General features: G+C 55.2%; 4 protein-coding genes across 4 annotated transcripts in view; 3 read left to right on the top strand and 1 right to left on the bottom strand.

The window, feature by feature from the left end:
- PTSG_11898 (uncharacterized protein) overlaps positions 1–5,125 on the top strand; it is a gene marked incomplete at both ends in the record, with an annotated part of 7,167 nt that extends 2,042 nt beyond the window's left edge. The window contains 3 exons of the mRNA XM_004996067.1: positions 222–559; positions 1,284–1,488; positions 1,785–5,125. Of these exons, the coding sequence (XP_004996124.1) occupies positions 222–559; positions 1,284–1,488; positions 1,785–5,125 (3,884 nt within the window). The remainder of the gene's footprint in view (positions 1–221; positions 560–1,283; positions 1,489–1,784) is intronic.
- Positions 5,126–6,112: 987 nt separating this feature from the next.
- Positions 6,113–13,237, top strand: PTSG_02626 (uncharacterized protein). The gene is made up of 8 exons (XM_004996066.1): positions 6,113–6,500; positions 6,713–6,873; positions 7,624–9,547; positions 9,831–9,922; positions 10,186–10,382; positions 10,604–10,776; positions 11,102–11,183; positions 11,479–13,237. The coding sequence occupies exons 1-8, from the start codon at positions 6,412–6,414 to the stop codon at positions 11,509–11,511; spliced, it is 2,751 nt and encodes a 916-aa protein (XP_004996123.1). The 5' UTR covers positions 6,113–6,411; the 3' UTR covers positions 11,512–13,237.
- On the bottom strand, positions 13,187–15,115 carry PTSG_02625 (uncharacterized protein). The gene is made up of 2 exons (XM_004996065.1): positions 14,897–15,115; positions 13,187–14,624 (listed from the first exon to the last, which is right to left on the bottom strand). The coding sequence occupies exon 2, from the start codon at positions 14,622–14,624 to the stop codon at positions 13,587–13,589; it is 1,038 nt and encodes a 345-aa protein (XP_004996122.1). The 5' UTR covers positions 14,897–15,115; the 3' UTR covers positions 13,187–13,586.
- Positions 15,116–15,158: 43 nt separating this feature from the next.
- PTSG_02624 (uncharacterized protein) lies at positions 15,159–18,966 on the top strand (the record flags this gene model as incomplete). The annotated part of the gene is made up of 10 exons (XM_004996064.1): positions 15,159–16,147; positions 16,370–16,474; positions 16,585–16,728; positions 16,914–17,032; positions 17,230–17,361; positions 17,618–17,756; positions 18,006–18,136; positions 18,350–18,441; positions 18,634–18,674; positions 18,931–18,966. The coding sequence occupies exons 1-10, from the start codon at positions 16,040–16,042 to the stop codon at positions 18,964–18,966; spliced, it is 1,047 nt and encodes a 348-aa protein (XP_004996121.1). The 5' UTR covers positions 15,159–16,039.
- Between the last annotated feature and the right edge of the window lie 171 nt (positions 18,967–19,137).

Here is a 19,137-nt window from a genome sequence, read left to right as displayed (position 1 = left end):
AACAACAACAACAACAACAACAACAACAACAACAACAACAACACCAGCACCAACAACACCAGCACCAACAACAACAACAACAACAACAACAACTACCACAACCACGACAACAACAACAACTACCACAACCACGACAACAACAACAACAACTACCACAACAACAACAACAACAACTACCACAACAACTACCACAACCACAACAACAACAACGACAACACCAGCACCAACAACAACAACGACCACGGCGCCCCCGTGGGTGCGGTACGGGCCATCCGAGTACAAGTTCGATGATGTATCAAAAGTTGTGTTTGACGACGCAGAGGCGCTGTGCGAGCAGGAAGGCGGCACCCTCGCCGTCATCCTCTCACAGGACGAGTACGACTGGGTGTTTGCCGCCGCGTTGAACATGAGTGCAAACAGGGAGGTGTGGCTGGGTGGCATTTTCCCCACGCGCGGGCAGCTGGAGTGGATTGATGGCTCGCCTGTCGTTGACTTTGGCATTCCGTGGGTTGACGGTGATCCTTCTGGGGGCGACTTGGAAGCGTGCTTGCTGTTCAACGTAAGGGACCCGAGTGAGAACCCGAGCGGGTTGTGGGAGGACACGCGCTGCTCGCGCTCGCGCTCATTCATCTGTGAACGGCCAGCACCCACAACCACGACTACCACTACCACCACCACGACGACGACGACAACAACAACAACAACTACCACCACCACAACAACAACAACAACAACCACGACTACCACAACAACCACCACCACGACAACAACTACCACCACAACAACAACCACTACAACTACCACCACAACGACGACGACGACAACAACAACTACGACCACTACCACAACAACCACCACGACTACCACGACTACCACAACAACCACCACCACGACAACTACAACCACGACAACGACAACAACAACAACAACTACAACAACAACAACAACAACAACAACAACAACAACAACAACAACAACAACAACAACAACAACAACAACAACTACAACAACTACCACCACGACGACAACTACAACAACAACAACGCTCCCTGAGAGCCTCAACAACCCAAAGGCGTCGGACAAAGGCCCTGCAACGGCATCCACCGGCTTCACGTCGTCTGTCGTGCAGGTATACCTCCCAACCCATTCACACGAACATGTGCACACACACAACTGCACACACACATTCACACGCGTACCTCACCTCACCTCACCACAATCTCTGCTTCTTCCCTCACCACCACAACCACCACAACCTCCCTTACCACCACCACACGTGCCAGGCGCTGTCCCGCGTGTACGACAGCATCGCTGCGAGCTTGGCCATGGGCGGAACCACAACTGCTTCGGTTGGGTCCACAGTCGTGTCTGCGTCGCGCGTCGAGTCAGCCGTTCTGAACGCGTTTAGTGTCGCGTTTCAGAACGACTCCATGGCTGGTGTGGCGCTCCCAGGAAACTTTTCCAACTTTCTTCCTGACTCTGGCGGCTGTCCTGTGGACGTGTACTCCAGCTACTTGAAGGATTCCGCCAACTCAACCACAGGTGCCATGATCGGTCCAGTATGCGCGCGCGCGCGTGTGTGTGTGTGTGTGTGTGCGCATGTGTGTGCGTGTGTACGTGCATGTATGTGTCAAAGCCTTGTCGTAGTCTACGTTCTACGTTGACAAGTTTTCTTCGCATATCTTCTCCCCCCCCCCACACACACACACACAAACGATTATCCCTAATCCACTCACCCTTCCCTCCCCCCCCCCCAAAAAAATCCTTGCCTTCACCAACTGCAGGCAGCGTGATTGACTTTGAGGTGCGCACGGTGAGCGGGTGCAACACGAATGGTACCGACGACAGCAACAACACCACCAGCACGGCGTCTGTCCTTCGTGTGGATGAGCTCGACTCGCCCATTGTGTTTACGTTTGAACTGCCGCCAGGCATCCCGCGCTACCAGATGGTGGCCGTGTTCTGGAACGACACGAAGCGCCGCGAGAACTGCACTGTCACCGCGAGCGAAGACTGCATTGGCGCGTGGGACACGGAGGGCGTCTCCCTCATGTTTCCCGATGATGATAATGGTGGTGACGGTGGTGATGGCAGTAACAACAACAGTGGCAACGACAACAACGACAACAACGACAACAGCAACAGGCGCCGTCGTGATGCTGCGACGACAACAACAGCGTCTCCATCCACAACACCGTCAGGTGGCAACATGACGATGGTGCAGGTGCAATCCAGGCACCTGCGTGGCCGCGCGTATGCCATCTCCATTGACTTTACGCTTGAGCCGCCAGAGGTGACGCTGGCCAACTTTGACCCGCGCAACGCCCCTTACGTGTGGGCGCTCTTCTGCTCGCTGATTGGCTTTGTGCTGCTGGTGCTGCTGTACTCGTGGGTGGAGCTGCGTGCGTACGAGTACAGGGAGCACCTCATCTCCAGCTTCAGCATCCCCGCCGAGCAGTTCAACGAGCGGGTGTGGGACATGCAAGTGAGCAAACACAGCTACCCGGTGGCCCTTCTCATCCGCTTTGGGTGGTACCTTCGCTCGCGGCACGCCTGGGCTGCGGTGATCCTGCCACAGGGCATATCCGCACGTCCACAGCGCAGCCTCAAGGTGCTGGCGCTGATCGCCTCCATCTCCATGGCTGTGGCCATGAACAGCGTGTTCAGCTACGCCGCCGTCAAGAACCCGGACAAGAACGTCAACGCCATCAGCATCACCCTCAACGGCAGCACCTTCTACGTGCCACTCGAAGGCATCTATGCGTTTGCCCTGACCTTCCCCTTCTTCTACCTCCTCTCCATGGCGTTTGCGCGCTTCCAAACGCTCCTTGGAAAGCTGCAGCAGCTTGCACCGGAGCTCTACACCAACCGCATCCCGCCGCTGCCTGTCGCTGAGCCCCTGGCTGCCACGTGGGCCGTGTCCTCCATCAAGCGCGACACGAGCGTGCCCGCGTCCGCGCTGGACGACCTTGACGTGGCGGAGGTCGTGACGCAACATGTTGCGTCATCGCGCAGCCGCAGCCGCAGCCGTCTCGGCTCCGCCCTGGGCGACATCAGCCCACAAAGCGGATCGTTCTTCCAGGAGAACGAGGAAACAGCGTTTACAGAGAGCACGATGGAGACTGCAGCGGCCATGGCGGCGTTGGCGGAGGAGGAGGAAGAGGAGGAGGAGGAGAAAAAGAAGGAGAAGAAGGAGAAGGGGGTGGAAACGGTGCATGCAGCGAAGAAGCAGAACAACAAAACGGAAACAGCCAGCGGGCGCGTCTCGAACGCCACAGACAAGACGCAGGGCAGCACGCACTCACAACAGCACGAGCACGGGAACGGCGTGCACCGCACCAGCACCGACAACAACAACAACAGCAGCAGCAGCGACCAGCAGGAGAAGGAAGGGAGGAGTGGTGGCGGGGATGAAGCTGGTGGTGTCAATGGAGCCAAGCACGGTGAGGGTGCGGGCACAGCGAGCAAGGAAGACGAAGGAGATGGTGACGGCGCGCATGTCAGTGGAGAGTACATGGAAACCACAGCCGCTGATGCCCAAGGCAAAGATGGTGAGGTTCTGGTGCTGGATGATCTTGCCGCCACGACAGGCGACAGCGACGGTCACACCGACAACAACAACGACGCTGATGGTGCCGACGACGCCGACAGCGTGACCATTGTCCTTGACGATGACAACGAAGATGGTGGCGGTCGTGATGGTGGTGATGGCGGCAACGACAACAGTGACCGGAGTGATGGTGGCAGCAGCAGCAGCGCTGGCACGAGTGACAACGCTGGCTCTGCGCGTCACATGGAGTATCTCGACATTGAAGGCGCCAATAGCGGCCACGACGCTGATGCTGACGAGCTCTATGCCGTGTACGGCGATGATGACAACAACAACAACCACGACGACGACAACAACCATGGCGATGGTGATGATGATGTGGCAGCAGACAGCGACGAAGAGGCGGCCCTTGACGCGGCCATGGCCGTTGCGCTCGACTTTGAAGAAGGCGATGCGCAGGAGGGAGATGATGGTGCTGATGGTGATGAGAGCAGGCTGCTGGCGCACGCAACGTCATCGACAGACACAGACACGCCCGCACGTGCTGCAAAGGACTCTGCTACAAACACCACCACCACCACAACTTCCCGTAAGCCGCTCAACCGCCAGGGATCGTCTGCGTCGCGCATCCTCATCCTGAGCACCGACGACGACGATCAAGGCGGCGTGGTGGTCGTGGGTGATGGCGGTGGCGGCCGCCGCAAACAGAGTGACACAGATGACATGGATGGCAGCGGTGGTGGTGTTGTGCTGGAGGGTGCTGGGGGTGGTGGTGGCAGCAATGCATCTCGCAACTCCATGGCGTCGAGGACATCGTCGTCGGCATCTGTTGACTCTGATGCCGAGCTGGCGGCGGCGCTGCGCTTCAGCGTGGATGTGCGCCCGCGCGCGGGACCGGGCGAGCAGTTGCAACTGCGTCAGCTGCACCAGCAGCAGCATGCGCCCAACGCGCCCCCGCCTCTCTCGCCAATTCTGGACGAGGACCACAAGGGCGGCGTTGATGAGCGCGATCTCGAGAACGGCACACGCAACGCCACGGGGGCTGACGGTGGTGCTGGCGATGGAGGCAAGGCGGCGAAGCGTTGGTCATCGCAGTCAGCCGAGGCTCATGGCGACGACAACAATGATGCACCTGGCCAAGAAGAGACGGTGGCGTCGACCATGACGCGGGAGGAGGTGCAGCGCGCGTTGATTGAACTCCACCACAGCATGAATTTTTGGCGCCGGTTCTGCTTTGCGCTGTCGGCACTGCTGATTCTGGCCGGGTGGGCGCTGACGCTGGTGTTCATGGGCTCTGTGGAGCGCGAGCAGCAGGAGCGGTGGCTCAAGGGGTGCCTTGAGTTTGTGTTTTTGTCTGCGATTATCACTGCGCCGATTGTGCTGTTGATTGGCGCGATTCGGCAGCAGTGGAGGCTGCACCGGTGGCGGCGGCGGCACACGGAGGAGGAGTGGGAGGCGCTGATTGTGGAGGAGAAGCAGAAGACGAGCAGCATTGCCATGACCATGACCAAGGCCATGTTATTTACCGAGATTGGCCGCGCTGTTCGCGCAAACTTTGACATTTACATCCTTTAGCTGTGTGTGTGTGTGTGTGTGTGTGTGTGTGTGTGTGTGTGTGTGTGTGTGTGTGTGTGTGTGCAACATAGCAACCCGATTGAAATGCAGCCCCCACCACGTTGTTGCTTTGTGTGTGTGTGTGTGTGTGTGTGTGTGTGTGTGTGTGTGTGTGTGTGTGTGTGTGGTGTGTGCTTGTTGCTCTGTGAGTAGTTCTGGATTTGCTTCTCCTTGCGTGCGTTGCGCACACAATTGCAGCTGCGACTGTTGTCGCTGTTTCCTTCGACGTTCAAGCCATACAAAGCATTGATGAGCGAGGGTGTGAGATAGTGTGTGAGTGTGTGGCTTCCCCTCGTTCTTTGTCTTTGCGGATGAGACATTCACTGCACACACCACCTCGCCTCTAGTTCTCTGCTACATTTCATCACCATTGCATTTGTCAGTTTCCACGGAGTTGTCATGTGTGACAGACACACCACTGCATGCACACAGCTGTCACTGTGTGCCACGTCAGCATCAGCACTTTATCTTGGTTTGCATGGACTATCCACCACGGCTCATTGTAATCACGCCAGTGCCAAACGGCCAATAGGCCAATCAGAAGCAATCCTTGACAAGTGTGCACACACGCACGTGAGGCGCCGGGCCTGTTGATTGCAATCTTGCATTGGATGGGGATGCCAAACGAGTGCTCTGCTTGCTGGTTTGTAAGCTTGCCCACGCACCTACTCATGGGACCCCAACCAACTTTTGGAAGTGGCTTGAGGCAACTTTGTCCAGCAACACTGAAGTGCAAGAAAAGTGCTCTCTGAACATGCACACATGTGACTTGTGGGCGTGTGAGTGTGGGAGGTGTGTTTGGTCGTGTGCGGTGTGCGCTTGCACGGACGGCTGAAATTTGTTTAAAAATTTTGCGAAAGAAAACCCATGGATATCTTCCACAGTGTGTGGTGCGGACAAAATCGCCAATCACCGTCAGCTCGACGTGGCGGTGTGTCACTTTCGCAGGTTTGGCGTGTGGTCTGTGGTTGCGTGACTGTGCAAGCAATACAGTCCCACATCTGCTTTTCCGTGCTGGAAGTGGCTTTGTTTGCTCATGGTTTGCGACCATTCATCCCACCCAGCGAAAATTGTTCCCAGCGAGCGGGGCTTGGTTGCACTGGGGCGTGCGTTGATGATGTGTCGCATATTGGTGGGGTTGTTGTTGTCGGCGGTGTGTTACCAACCACCTGAGTGCACCATCACAAGACAACAGCCGTGTGTGTGTGCGGGTGCGTGCTTTTGCCTGTTGTGTGTCATTTGTGCAAATGCGTGACAAACCGACGATATCGCCAACCACGCCTGACAAGAAGTGCGGTCAGAGAGGCGGATGCGCTGCTTGTTTGCTTGTCAATTGGTGAGTTGAATGCCGTGTCCTCTTCTGCTGTGGCGGCAGTGGGCCATCTTTCTTCTTTGGCCCACCTTCCCACACCACATCGTTGTTGGGGGGTTCTCTTTGTTGTTGTCGTGCTGACTTGTGGCAACAAAGAGAGAGACGCACAAAGAAGTTCACGCACACACACACACACGCACACGCACACACACACACACGCACACGCACACGCACAGGTTTTGCAGTCCTTTGCTCCCCATGGCCGACGACGTGCCTCACCACCACCACAACAACAACAGCAACAGCAGCAGCAAGAACAACAGCAGTAAGAACAGCAGCAGCAGGAGCAGCAGCATCGTTGTCCTCTTCCCCATCAACCTTCTTGGTGCCAGAACAGGTGCGTATGTCCTGCTGAGCTGAACTCTGCTGTGCTTGCTTGTTGTCACACGCAAGCAAGCACATCCACAACGAACTACACACTCTCGACTCACGCCATCCTTTCAGTGAAAGACCACTTCCAACCCGTCCACCACAAAGACATTTCACAACCTCAACGCATTCTTCTGCTTGCACCGCCACACATCCTCTTTGTTCTGCTTCACCACCGCCACCTTGCCTTTCTCTCGCGTGCGTGCTTCTTTGTCCCCCCCCCTCACCTTTCTCTCTCCTCCAGCCTTTTGGTTTTTCTTCCTACGTTGCCTCTTGCCTCTCCTCTCCTTCCTCTGTCAGTGCAATCTTCCCCACGACGTGGTGGTGGTGGCACTGTCCACTTGTTCATTTCCATCTCATTCCCACATTGCCTTTGCTTCTTGCGTGCCCTGTGGGCTCTGTGCATTGACTGCTCCATCTGGCCCAAACTGCCAGTGGTGTTCCCTCTGTTCTCACCCTTCTTTACCACCAACTCCTTCACACACGCACACCACACACACACGCATATCCACACACACGCATATCCACACACCCCACGCACACCACATACACACACGCATATCCACACACCCCACGCACACCACACACGCACACACACACACACGCATACAAACAAACGTTGTTTGTCCGTCTCACACACACACACACACACACACTGCTGCTCACACGGACAACCACCCGACCGATCTTTGTTCCCTGCTTGTTGTCCTGTCCACAGTGCTGTGGGTGCTGTTGTGTGTGGTGCACCACCTACCTTTGCACCCACCATCCGATGGCACCTGCTTTCCCCTCCAACGCCTCCACAGCACCAGTGTAATAAAACACACGACGATGGACACCCACACACCCACAACAATCACTATCACTCGGCATGGCGATTCGTCCGCGGCCCAGCAACACCAACAACAACAACAACAGCAACACCAACAACAACAACAACAGCACCAACAACAACAACAACAGCAACACCAACAACAACAACAGCACCAACACCAACACCAACAACAACAACAACAACAACAACAACACCAACAACAGTTTGCTCCGGACGAAGGCACCGACGACACAGGCAAGACCAGGAATGGACCTCCGTCGCCACAGCCTCGCTCGTGGTGCCCTCATTCGCCCTCATCTCCAATGGTGCCATCACCATCACCACCATCACCACCACTGCCATCGCCTCCAGGACGCCATGACCCAACCCCCACGCGAAGCCACGACGCCAACCTGGACGCCACTTCCACCAACCACACCAACCGCACCAACCTCGTTGTTGTGAGCACCAAGCAAATGCCTCGCATGCCAGCAACCCCACAGCAGAGAGCAGAAGTGAGAGAAGCAATGGAAGGCCGCAGTGCTCGTCAGCACATCAAAGCGCCAACAACACCCACTGTTCACACCTGCACCTCCCATGGTCACTGCCACGCACAACTCCAACCACCACGGTCGTCACGTTGCACCAAGGCCATCGACTTTGCACCAAGCGGCACACACACAATCCTCGTCCAACCACGACCACAAGTGCAAACGCAAAAGCAGCAGCAACAGCAGCAACAACAGTACACACCCTCGCTTGTCCAGCAGCGGGGTGTGTACACCCTGCGACTCTCGTCATCCTCAGACCTGACGTCTTCCTCTTCCACCGACACTGACACCCTATGCGACGCCGCTGAGCGGTCTCCTTCGCCCCAAACGCATCTGTTGAGACAGCTGCTCACACCAAGCCAGTCGCACGTTGCGGCCATGGCGTCAGAGCTCGTGCTTCCTCCACCAGCGTCCGCGTGTGGCAGCAGCGATGATGGTGATGATGATGATGACAGCGACCACGACAGTGAGGGTCAGGTTCACGACGGGCAAGGCGAAGCAGCGCAGCCGTTCCTCCACGTCCAACACCAGCACGGTCACAACGGTATCATGAACAAGAACACGTGCGACAAGAACAAGACCACCCGCCACCGCCGCCTTCTTCACCACCACCAAGTCAGCCACGGCAGCAGCAGAATTCATCGCGGCAAGGAGGAGCGGCAAACGAGAGTGGCACCCACCCCAAACTTCAGCGACACCGACACCGACAGTGACAGCGACGAAGAAGAAGACACGGACGATGACGACGACCGTGATGTCAGTGAGTACTGTGGCACAGTGTGGAACAGCCACCCCTTTGATGATATCCGCAGCCTGAGCAACACAAAACCCAGCGACGATGATGATGATGATGATGATGATGATGATGATGATGATGATGATGATGATGATGATGATGATGATGATGGGGTGAATTTGGGGTACAGGGACTTTGATGAAGCGTATGAGTGCGAGACACATGCCGACTTCCGGCTCGCGAGACGAGAGGAACGTCCCACCATGTGGTGCTTCGTGTGCCTGCAGGACTTTGACAACACACCGGAGACAATCGTGCGCTGCTGCCGCAGTGGCCACTGCACGGTGTGCTGCGACTGCTTGCTGCACTTTCTCCTCTTCCACGACGTCAACAGGTCCCTCCACCACATGCAGTGTCCAGGCACGTGCCGTACCACCATCAACCTGCCGACCTTGCTTGAAAGCACGCCGTGCCTTGATCCCGACACCAAGGAATACTACTTCTTCGCCCTCTCCAACCACAAGCACCAAAGCCTTCGCATGTGAGTGGGCTTTGTGCGTGTGTGTGTGTCTGTGTGAGTGTATCGTGTAATGTGTGGCGCGTGTGTCGTATATGTATGTATGCGTGTGTTTGTATGGCGCATGTGTCGTGGCTCTATATGTGTGTGTTTACTACTTGCTTGCTGTTATGTGTGCTGTCTGTTTGTGTGTTTGGCGGCGAATTCCCCGCGTACATCTCACCCCCCTTTCCTCCCTGTTTCTGTTCCAATGCCAAACCACTCGCCCCGTTCCGTCCATTTCCCTTGTCGCAATCGACACGTCCAGCTGCCCACGTTGCCTGCGTGCATCGCACGGCAGCCACCGCCATCCCCGTATCACATGCCAGCATTGCGAGTGCACGTTCTGCTTTCACCACGGTGCGTTGGCCGTCGCTGCTGTGAATGGTGCCATGGTGGCATCCTTGTCACGGGTCAACTCGAAACGTTCACACATACATACTTTCAAACACGTACTCGCTTACAAACTCACACACGCTCACAAACATACAAACACACACGCACATGGTCTCACATCGTGCTGCCTCCTCACAATCCCTCCCGTTCACACGGTACACACACGCGCACACACGCACATACACACGCACATACACTCCGTCTTTGAACTCCAAAAACGTGAGCAGGCGTGGAGTTGACTGGCCGCTGTCGCGCGTGTTCACCACCCCTCCTCCAAACCATTCGCACCCGCTTGTACCTGTGGAGGAAAACACGCAAGTGCCCCAAGTGTGGCCTGAGGTTGCAGGCGCCACACGGTTGCACATATGCGCAGTGCACCTGTGGCCAGTGCTTGTGCTGGCACTGCGGAAAGCCCTACCACCCGGTGCGTGCATATACAATACTTACAATACTGGCTTGTTCCCACTTGTTCGAGCGAAGGACCAACGCATTGCCTTCTGCTGTTGTGTCCTTTGGCATCACCCCACTTGACCACATGGACTTGCTTGCTTGGCTTGCGTGCATGCATGCACGCACATTCCCACCTCACCTCCACCCACAAACACGCCCTCATGTGCGTGCGGTCATATGCGGTCACATGTGCAGATGCGCCATGGCCGCGAGTTGTTTCCGCCTGTCCATCGGCTGCGAGAGCAGTGCAATGACTCATCGTTGTGGTTGAGGCGCGCTGCCGTGTTCATGTGTGCGCCACCAGCACTCGTGCTTGTTGGTCTCTCAACCCTGATTGCAAGTCCGTTCATCGCCACCTACCGCATCGGGTGCGAATGACCTGCTCTGCTTTTGTGTATGTGTATGTGTGTGGGTGTGTCAGCTACTTCTGTGCACGTATGTCCACAACATACATATTTTGTGTATTTGTGTGTGCTCGCTTGTAGAGAGGAGCTGTTTGTGCTCGTCTGCTCGTGCTTGTTTGCGTGCTTCCTGTGGTTGTGCTTTGCTTGCGAAAGCGACTCCCTTCGCCATTTGGTAGTCTTGCTTGCATGCCAGCACGACAGGTTTTATTGTCATATCTCAACCATAACTCACCAGCTGCCAACCACATGGTGCTGAACATGCTGTTTCGATTCTCACTGCCATCATCAGGAGATGCCTTTGCGGCGGGTGCTGTGAGAATGGTGATGACCGCCGTCTCCGTCGTGGCCGCGCCAGTTTTGCAGCCGAGGAGGTGCGGCTGCTTGTCCGTGTTTGCTTACATGCCTCTATTTTTGTTTCTGTCTCTGTGTCTGTCTCCGTCTCTGTCTCTTTACATTTCTGCCACTCTCCTCCGCTCCTCCCTGGCTCTCTGCCTCCCTGCCTCTCTGCCTTTCTGCCTCTCTCCTCCCTGGCTCCCCATTCCACTGTATTGCTGTCTGTTTCTTTGTGTGCACTCACGCGTCGACTTCGTTTACACTCACAACTCTACCCATATCATCACTTTTGCTCCCCCCCCCCCTCGTCCACGTTGTTGGTCAACCCTACAGGTCTCGTGTCAATCCCTTCCCGGCAGATCATGACACCGCTTTTGTGTGCAACGATCCCTCACTTTGTGCTGCTGCATCGCTGTACGTCTGCTAGCGCTACACTCAAGATTCCTCTCGACGGATACGCGTCAGCGTTTCCACCGGCCTCGTCGCTTCAGACGTTTGGTGTGCTATGCCACCTGTTACAATCCCTTAAACCCTTGTTACATTGCACGAGACAGGGCGCACTCTTCTCCCTCGCCTCGCTCGGCTGCTGGTTTCTCCCCTCGTTACAATCAGGCTCTTGTTGTTACTTTTGCAGATTTGCACTGGGGTCTGTGACCCGCGCCAGTGAACCTTGGCGGTGTGCGAACGCATTGTTCTCATCATCTCCACTGACTTCACACACGTGTTCTCTTCCCGCCCAAAACGACGTTGTTACCACTGCATGTGTTTCGCACCTCTCGTCCTCTGTGTTAATTACTATTGTTGGGGTTTGATTCAGCTAGTCAGCTTAAAGTTCTGAAGTTGCATGCAACACTTTACTACGAAACCTTGAGCGACTGTTTCCCCTTCCTATCTTGCTTGCTCCCTGCGCACGCTTGGCGTGATGTCACTTAACCTCCCCTCCCCCCTTTTGTTTTGTGGTTCTTCCACCACATTGCTTGGTCCTTTTTCCACTTTCTTCATGGTGTTCCACCGCCACAACGTTTGTTGCCTCGCGTGGTGACATTCTGCATTCGTGTTCTTGTGTCCGGACGGAAGCTGGCTTCTCACTTGCCGAACCAGCCAATCCCCTACCCGCTCGCTTACATTCATGCACATTCGAGTGTATGGTTACGCTTGTTGGCAAGTCAGACTTTTTTTTTTTTTTTGCTTGTTTCGGTGCTCACAAGGCCGGTATCATTCTTCTTTGAGACTTTGGCCTTTGACACCAACTCCCACTCCTGCATTCTTTCCAAGATTTCACACGTTGTTCATGTTCTTCACAGCACTTCCACCACCTTTCTCTCCCAGCCTCACTTGTTCTCCATCATACGCATCCCCTTCCTTCGTTGTTCTCTGTTCCCTCTTCTCTTGGTACACCCTCAACTCCCCTTACATGTCCACGCGTCTCATATCTCTTCATCGCTCCCCCGTGCTATTCTCTACGAACCCTTCTCCTTGATACTTTGCTGTCCTTTGCTCTCTCTAACTGAACAACTGCGTCACCCTCCCCTTCCCCCTTCTCTTCTCTTCTCTTCTTTCACCCTTCTAACTGCACATCCCTCACTCCACTCTGAATCAGCAACCTGTTAAAACCGCTGCTGATGCTTTTGTTACATCTGGTTTTGTCCTGTTCTTTGGTGTTTGGCTGTGGTCACTGCGGGATGTCATTGTTCTCGCATCGGTCCTTGCTTGCTTGCATGCACAGTTCAAACACCATGTTTTACCGTTATGAGCGCAGCCACAAGGTGGTGGTATTGGCGATGCGAATGTTGTGCTTGCAAGCAAGCAACATGGTTTTTTATCGCCGACGCACTCCCTGTGAGCTCGCATCTTGAAACCGTTACTTCCCACTTGCTTTTAAGTGCGCTTTCGTTGCGTTCTGTCTGCTGTTACAACTGCGTTGCTGCTTTGCTGTGTCGCTTGGTGCTGCTCTCATCTCTCTGCACAGGCAACACACAACTCTTACTGAGGCATGTGCAATGCACACGTCGTTGAGTCATGCGTGTTCTGTGCCGGCGGTGGCTTTTGCTTTGGCATCGTTCTGTTGCTGTGCCAGTTTGTGCGTGTGCCGTCTGTCTGTATTGACTTGGCTGCTGCACACGTAACGAAACAGTGAAGCACAATTCAACGACACACACGCTACTCCTCGCTTATGTTACAGTCATGCATCTCGCTGAAGAATGGGTGAAAGCAAAGAAAAAAGAGGTGGTGGGTGGAGAAGGATTGCAGAAATAGGAATTCGCGACCAGAACACAACATACAGGCACATTGCACTAGAACATCACACACAGATAACACAAGTACACAACTTCCACACACATCACACAAACACACTGTACTACAGACACAACACAACACAACACAACACAAGGCAACACAGCACAAGGCAGTACGCTATGTACACGAAAAGTCCGCCCAACTCATTGGCTGTCGATGTTGTGCGCCTCAATAACGCTGCGCAAGCGATGCAGCACTTGCGTCATGATGCTTGGCACGAGCGGGCGGAAGTGGATGCCATCGCCTTCAGCGGTCGCCCAGCACTGGTGAACCGTCAGCGCATACGCGTTGACAACCTCCACATTGCGAAACCCAGAGAGCAGCGAGAGCTCCGACTGCGACAGTTGCGCAACCGCATGTTCGCTGCGGCACGCGTGGAAGCACGGCGCGTCCATGTGCAAACGGCTCACGTGGTCGCCAAGCTCGTGCTCGCACGCCTTGCGCAACGTGTCAGACTGCTCTCGGCAGTACCGCGCGGCCCACTTGTGCTCGGCGTCAAACTTGGCCTCGCACACGGCGCTCGTGGTGACATACACGGCGGGGATGTTGGCGGCCTGCACGTGTTCGAGAGCGCCGCGCAGGTTCTCCTTGAACTTGGACCAGTGCTCGTAGTACTTCCACTTGCTGTGCGGCATGGTGTGCAGGAGGTCCACGCCCGCGGAGTCGAAGAAGACGACGGCAGGGCGCTCCTCGTCGCTCGGCGTCCACTTCTGGACCACTGCCGGCACCGCAAAGTAGAACTGCACGGTGGCGTTGATGCTGCCCCACATGCCCGAGCACCCCAGCTCGCCGGCGGAGGCGTGGTCTGGGGCCGTGCGCCGATACGTCTCGTCCAACATCTGGCACAAGAAGGCGCTGATCTCGCGCATGTGCTGCCCGCCCACGGCCATGATGTACCAGTTGCCGTGCAGGGACGGTTGCACAAACTGCAGCAGTTGCCGCCGCCAGTACTCTGCGTGCATCTGCGACGACTTGAGGTCGTAGAAGGCCGTGTGTGCCTGGAACAGCGCGGGATCGCCTGCATTGTCCGCTTCGCCGGCGTCTGCGCTGTCGAGCTGTTCGCCGTCAGCCACTGACGGAATGGCGATGCATGGTTGTGGGCTCGTCGACAGCGCCACTGCCATGCTCAGCAGCACCCCTGCTGCTATCAACACGACACGGTGTCCGCATATTCTGGTCATCTACATCGATGTGTGCGTGCGAGTGTAATTTTGTGTATGTGTAAGTTCACAAGTGTGCGCGTGTATTTGTGGATGTGTTCATGAGTGTGCGCGTGTAATTGTGTGTGTATGTGTGTGCGTGTGCGCGTGAGAGTCGGGAGGTGGCAGGGGTGACTGATGTTGCACGTGCTGTGTTGGCTGTGAGGCAAAGACAACATGTTCGCAAAACCACATGCACGCACACACACGCACGCACACAATAACAAACAAACGAAAACACACACTCGACTAACCTTTTGAGACGCGGTTGTTGCGTGCGCTGTGTCGTGCAATTGCTTCTTGCCTTAGTTTGTCCTGCTTGCCTTGGTTGCACTCCTTGCCTTGCTGTTTGCTTGGAAGGAACTGCAAGATCACACGCTCAACCTCGTTCACCTCCGGACCAAAGCGCAAGAGACGACCAAGGCGAGGGAGTTGATGTGAGTTGAGTTGAGTTTGGTTGGTGGCAGGGCGCGGTTGAAGAAAAGTGGCGCTTGGTATTTCCATTTTTCTTTGCGATGACGATAAGCGCACAACTGAGAGGTTGAGGAAGTGGACCAGAGAGAGAGGGGTGGAGATGGTGAAGGTGGCTTGGCCACTGCTGCTTGCTGCTTGCTTGCTTGCTTGTCTCGCTGGTGGGCTGTGGGTGCTTTGCTTTGTGGTTGATATTTTGGTGCTGGCTTGTTGGCGCGGCTTCGTGCGTGGTCTTGGTAGTTGTGGCGGCTCAGCACGCCAGAGTATTTGGGTTGTTTTCCTTTTCTCTTTCCTTTGCCTGTCACTGCTGCCACTCCTGTGAGATGAGGCGGGCGGCAATGGCATCGAACCAGCGGCAGCCTTGTTGCTTTGCGCTGCATCGGTGGTTGAGAGCGCCCAATCACGGCTTCTGCTCTCCCCCTTTGGCTGCTGCATCCAAGCACGGGCTGCTCCTGTTTTGTCTTGTCTTTGATTGCTTGTTCCATCATCTACCGCTCGTTGGCGCGTGACATGTGCTCTGTGATTTCGGACCATCCCGCTCTGCTGTGTTGTTTGCCTTTGCTTCTGCCTTGGCTGCTTGGCACGAAGCCGCTCTTGCTTGCCTATTGCTGCGCCCACCAACCACAAGCAAGACACCCGCCCCCACGCGGCAAGCACCAAATGCTCGCGCAAAGCGCCCTTCCCTCTCCCTTTTCCCTCGTCTCTCGTTCCACAAACAAAACCCTCTTCCGTGAAGTGCAAGTTTTCAACCCGAGCAAAGTCCACACGTCACACACGTCACATATCGAAGCACACAATTCACTGACCACCCACACCAGCAAACAACAACAACAACAGCGACCCACAACCGCAGTGTGTAGTGGTGACACACAGAAGGCAAAGAAAGAAACGTATGACGAGGCTGGCGGGATCTACAAGCAAGGGAGATGGAGGACGTGGTGTGCATGGTGTGTGACTTTTACTTGCCAAACCTCGGTGGGGTTGAAGCACACATCTTCCAGATTGCACACACAATCAGCGCTGGAGGCACCAAGGTTGTATGTATGTGTGTGTGTTGTGTTGTGTTGTGTGTGTGTGTTGTGTTGTGTTGTGTGTGTGTGTTGTGTTTGTGTTGTGGTGTGTTGTGTTGTGTTGTGTTGTGTTGTGTTGTGTTGTGTTGTGTTGTGTGTGTGTGTGTGTTGGTGATTTGTCGGTAAGAAGCAAGCAAATCGCGCTCACTGGCAAGGCTGTTGTGCTGTGGTGGTGTTGTGATGTAGGTGGTCATCGTCACACACGAGTATGGCGAGCATCGTGGCGTTGTCCGATGCAAGGACAGGCCTCTCGTCACATATTACCTTCCCCTCCCCGTCATGTGGCGCCAGGTTTGTTGCCACCGCTGTTGCAACTGCGTTGCATGTGACTCCCTCCCATCCCATCGCTGCGTGGTGCTCACTGGTATTGTTGTTGGTGTGTGTTTTGTTGTTGCTGCCAGAACACGTATCCGACGGTGGTGGGCGCGTTTGCTGTCCTGCGGCGCCTGTTCCTGTTCGAAGGCGTCACCATCGTCCACGGTCACTCTTCCTTCTCCACCCTCTGCCACGAAGCATTGCTCTGCGCCTCACTCATGAGCCTTAAGGTGTGTGTGTGTGTGTGTGTGTGTGTGTGTGTGTGTGTGTGTGTGTGCACATGTTCATGTGTTTGAGTTTCGGTGCTGTGAATGCTTGCACTTGTTCAGCCAAGGTTGCATGGCCACGCTACGACTGGATTTGCTTTGCGTAATCTCACGAACCACTGCCGTGCACATCAATGGCGCACCCACAGACGGTGTACACCGACCACTCTCTGTTGGAGATGATGGACTTATCCAACCGCCTTGTTTCCAAGATCCTCGCGTTTACCCTCTCCCACACGAGACATGCCATCTGCGTATCCCACACATGGTGCGATGTGTGTGTATGTGTGAGTGTGTATGTGTGTGTGAGTGAGTGTGAATGTATGCACATGTCCTCTGCCCCTTTGTGTGAATGCGTTGTTCTTTACAGTTCAATTGCACGCTGCTTGCTAGCGCTGGCATCCACGCTGACCCCCTTCTTCTCCTTCGCCACGCTCCCTTTTCATTGTCCATCGTTCGTGCCAGCCGGGAGCACCTCGTGTGCAACACGTTGATGCCGCCGGCTCGCACATCTGTGATTCCAAACGCGGTCGATGCTGATCACTTCCGCCCGCCGCGCACACCGGGCCCTGCCACCACCATCGTCGTCGTCAGCAGGTAGACTGTGTGTGTATGCGTGTGTGTGTATGTGTGTGTACCTGAAAGGGGTTGGGTGTACGTTGGCGTCTGCAGTTGCTTCTCTCATCCTGTGGCTCCCGCATTCACTATTCTCAAGAACACACACCAACTCACACACACACACACACACACACACACACACACACCAACACACACACACACACACACACCAACACACACCAACACACACACGCCACCACCCCTCCCCCACATTCAAACAACTGCTGCAACCTAGGCTGTATTGGCGCAAAGGCATCGATCTTCTCGCCCGCACAATCCCGCGCGTGTGTGCACGTGATGCTCGCGCGACGTTTGTGATTGGCGGCGACGGGCCCATGCGCATCCACTTGGAGGAGATGAAGGACAGGCACAACGTAAGCGCAGTGATGTGACTGTGGTGGTGGTGGTGCTGCTGCTGTATCTGTTGTCTAGTTGTGTGTGAGTGTTTGTGTGTGTGTCTGTGCGTGTCTGTGTGTGTGTGTGTGTGTCTGTCGGTGTGTTTTGCATTGTGAATGTGTGTGTGTGCCACACATTAGCACGCTCACCCTCCGCCTTTCCAATCACCCACAACCCAACACGCATCACCCCTAACCATCCCCATCCAACACTCCCCGGCCCACCAGCTGTCCGGCCGCGTGCAACTGCTCGGCAGCGTCATGCATCCAGATGTTCCGGCCGTATTGGGTCGTGGTGCCGTCTTCCTCAACTGCTCGCGCACGGAGTCGTTCTGTATGGCCATTCTCGAGGCAGCCAGGTGGGTACGTGTGTGTGTGTGATGTGATGTGATGTGATGTGATGTGATGTGATGTGCATGTGTGTGTGCGTGTGTGTGTATGATTGTGTGTACATGTGTGTACATGTGTGCAAATGTGTGTGTGTCTGTGTGAACAAGCCTCCATTACACCCCTTTCCCTTCTTCTCCCTCACATCATCACACCACCAACACCACCACTACCGCCACCACCAGCTGCGGGCTGCATGTTGTGACGACGAACGTTGGCGGTGTCCCCGAAGTGCTTCCGCCATCCATGTGCGACCTGTGCAACCCGGACCCTGAAGGTGCTGATGATGATGGAATGGTGTGGTTGTGATGGTGGTGATGATGATGAAATGGATGTGGTTGTGGTGGTGGTGATGGTTGTGAGATGGTTGTGGGGCAAAGGAGAGTTCTTGTTCGACCAACATCGTACATCCACTCACACACCTCTACACCCACCACATGTACATGTGCACATGTGTACATGTGTGCAGAGTTGGCGGCGGCAGTGCTGCGGGCCCTGAATCGCCCAAAGGTCATTCCCCACTGCACCCGATATGGTGCTCGTGGCTGTTTGTGTTGTGCTGTGTGTGTGTGCGTGTGTTGTGTGTGTGTGTGTGTTTATGTGTGTGTTTATGTGTGTGCATGCGTATGTGTGTGTGTATGTGTGCGTGTGTGTGTGCGTGTTTATGTGCGTGTGTGTGTGTGTGTGTGTGGACCTGCAACACTCGCGCATCTAACGTGTGTGCATGTGCGTGTCCCTGCGTCTTGCTCTCGTCAACATCACACAGAACAACCCGCTTGTACAGCACCAGCAGGTGTGGTAGCGTGTGCGTGTGCATCACGACATGCCTTTGCATATGTGTCAACCTTTACTCCACATCCGTTTCATGATGTGATTGTGTATTCACACGTTATGTGTGTGTGTGTGTGTGTGTGTGTGTGTGTGTGTGTGTGTGTGTGTGTGTGTGTGTGTGTGTGTGTGTGTGTGTGTGTGT

This window comes from Salpingoeca rosetta (genome assembly GCF_000188695.1).
Source record: "Salpingoeca rosetta unplaced genomic scaffold supercont1.6, whole genome shotgun sequence".
NCBI classification, from domain to species: Eukaryota; class Choanoflagellata; order Craspedida; family Salpingoecidae; genus Salpingoeca; species Salpingoeca rosetta.
This window is presented reverse-complemented; position numbering and strand designations above follow the sequence as displayed.

What these genes read in the sequence shown, in the direction of transcription:
- PTSG_02626 (XM_004996066.1), top strand. Translation starts at nt 6,412, where the DNA reads ATGCGTGACAAACCGACGATATCGCCAACCACGCCTGACAAGAAGTGC. An exon ending in CACGTTCTGCTTTCACCACG is followed by an intron (nt 9,923 to 10,185) that starts GTGCGTTGGCCG and finishes AAACGTGAGCAG; the next exon opens with GCGTGGAGTTGACTGGCCGC. An exon ending in ATCGCCACCTACCGCATCGG is followed by an intron (nt 10,777 to 11,101) that starts GTGCGAATGACC and finishes TGCCATCATCAG; the next exon opens with GAGATGCCTTTGCGGCGGGT.
- PTSG_02625 (XM_004996065.1), bottom strand. Translation starts at nt 14,624, where the DNA reads ATGACCAGAATATGCGGACACCGTGTCGTGTTGATAGCAGCAGGGGTG.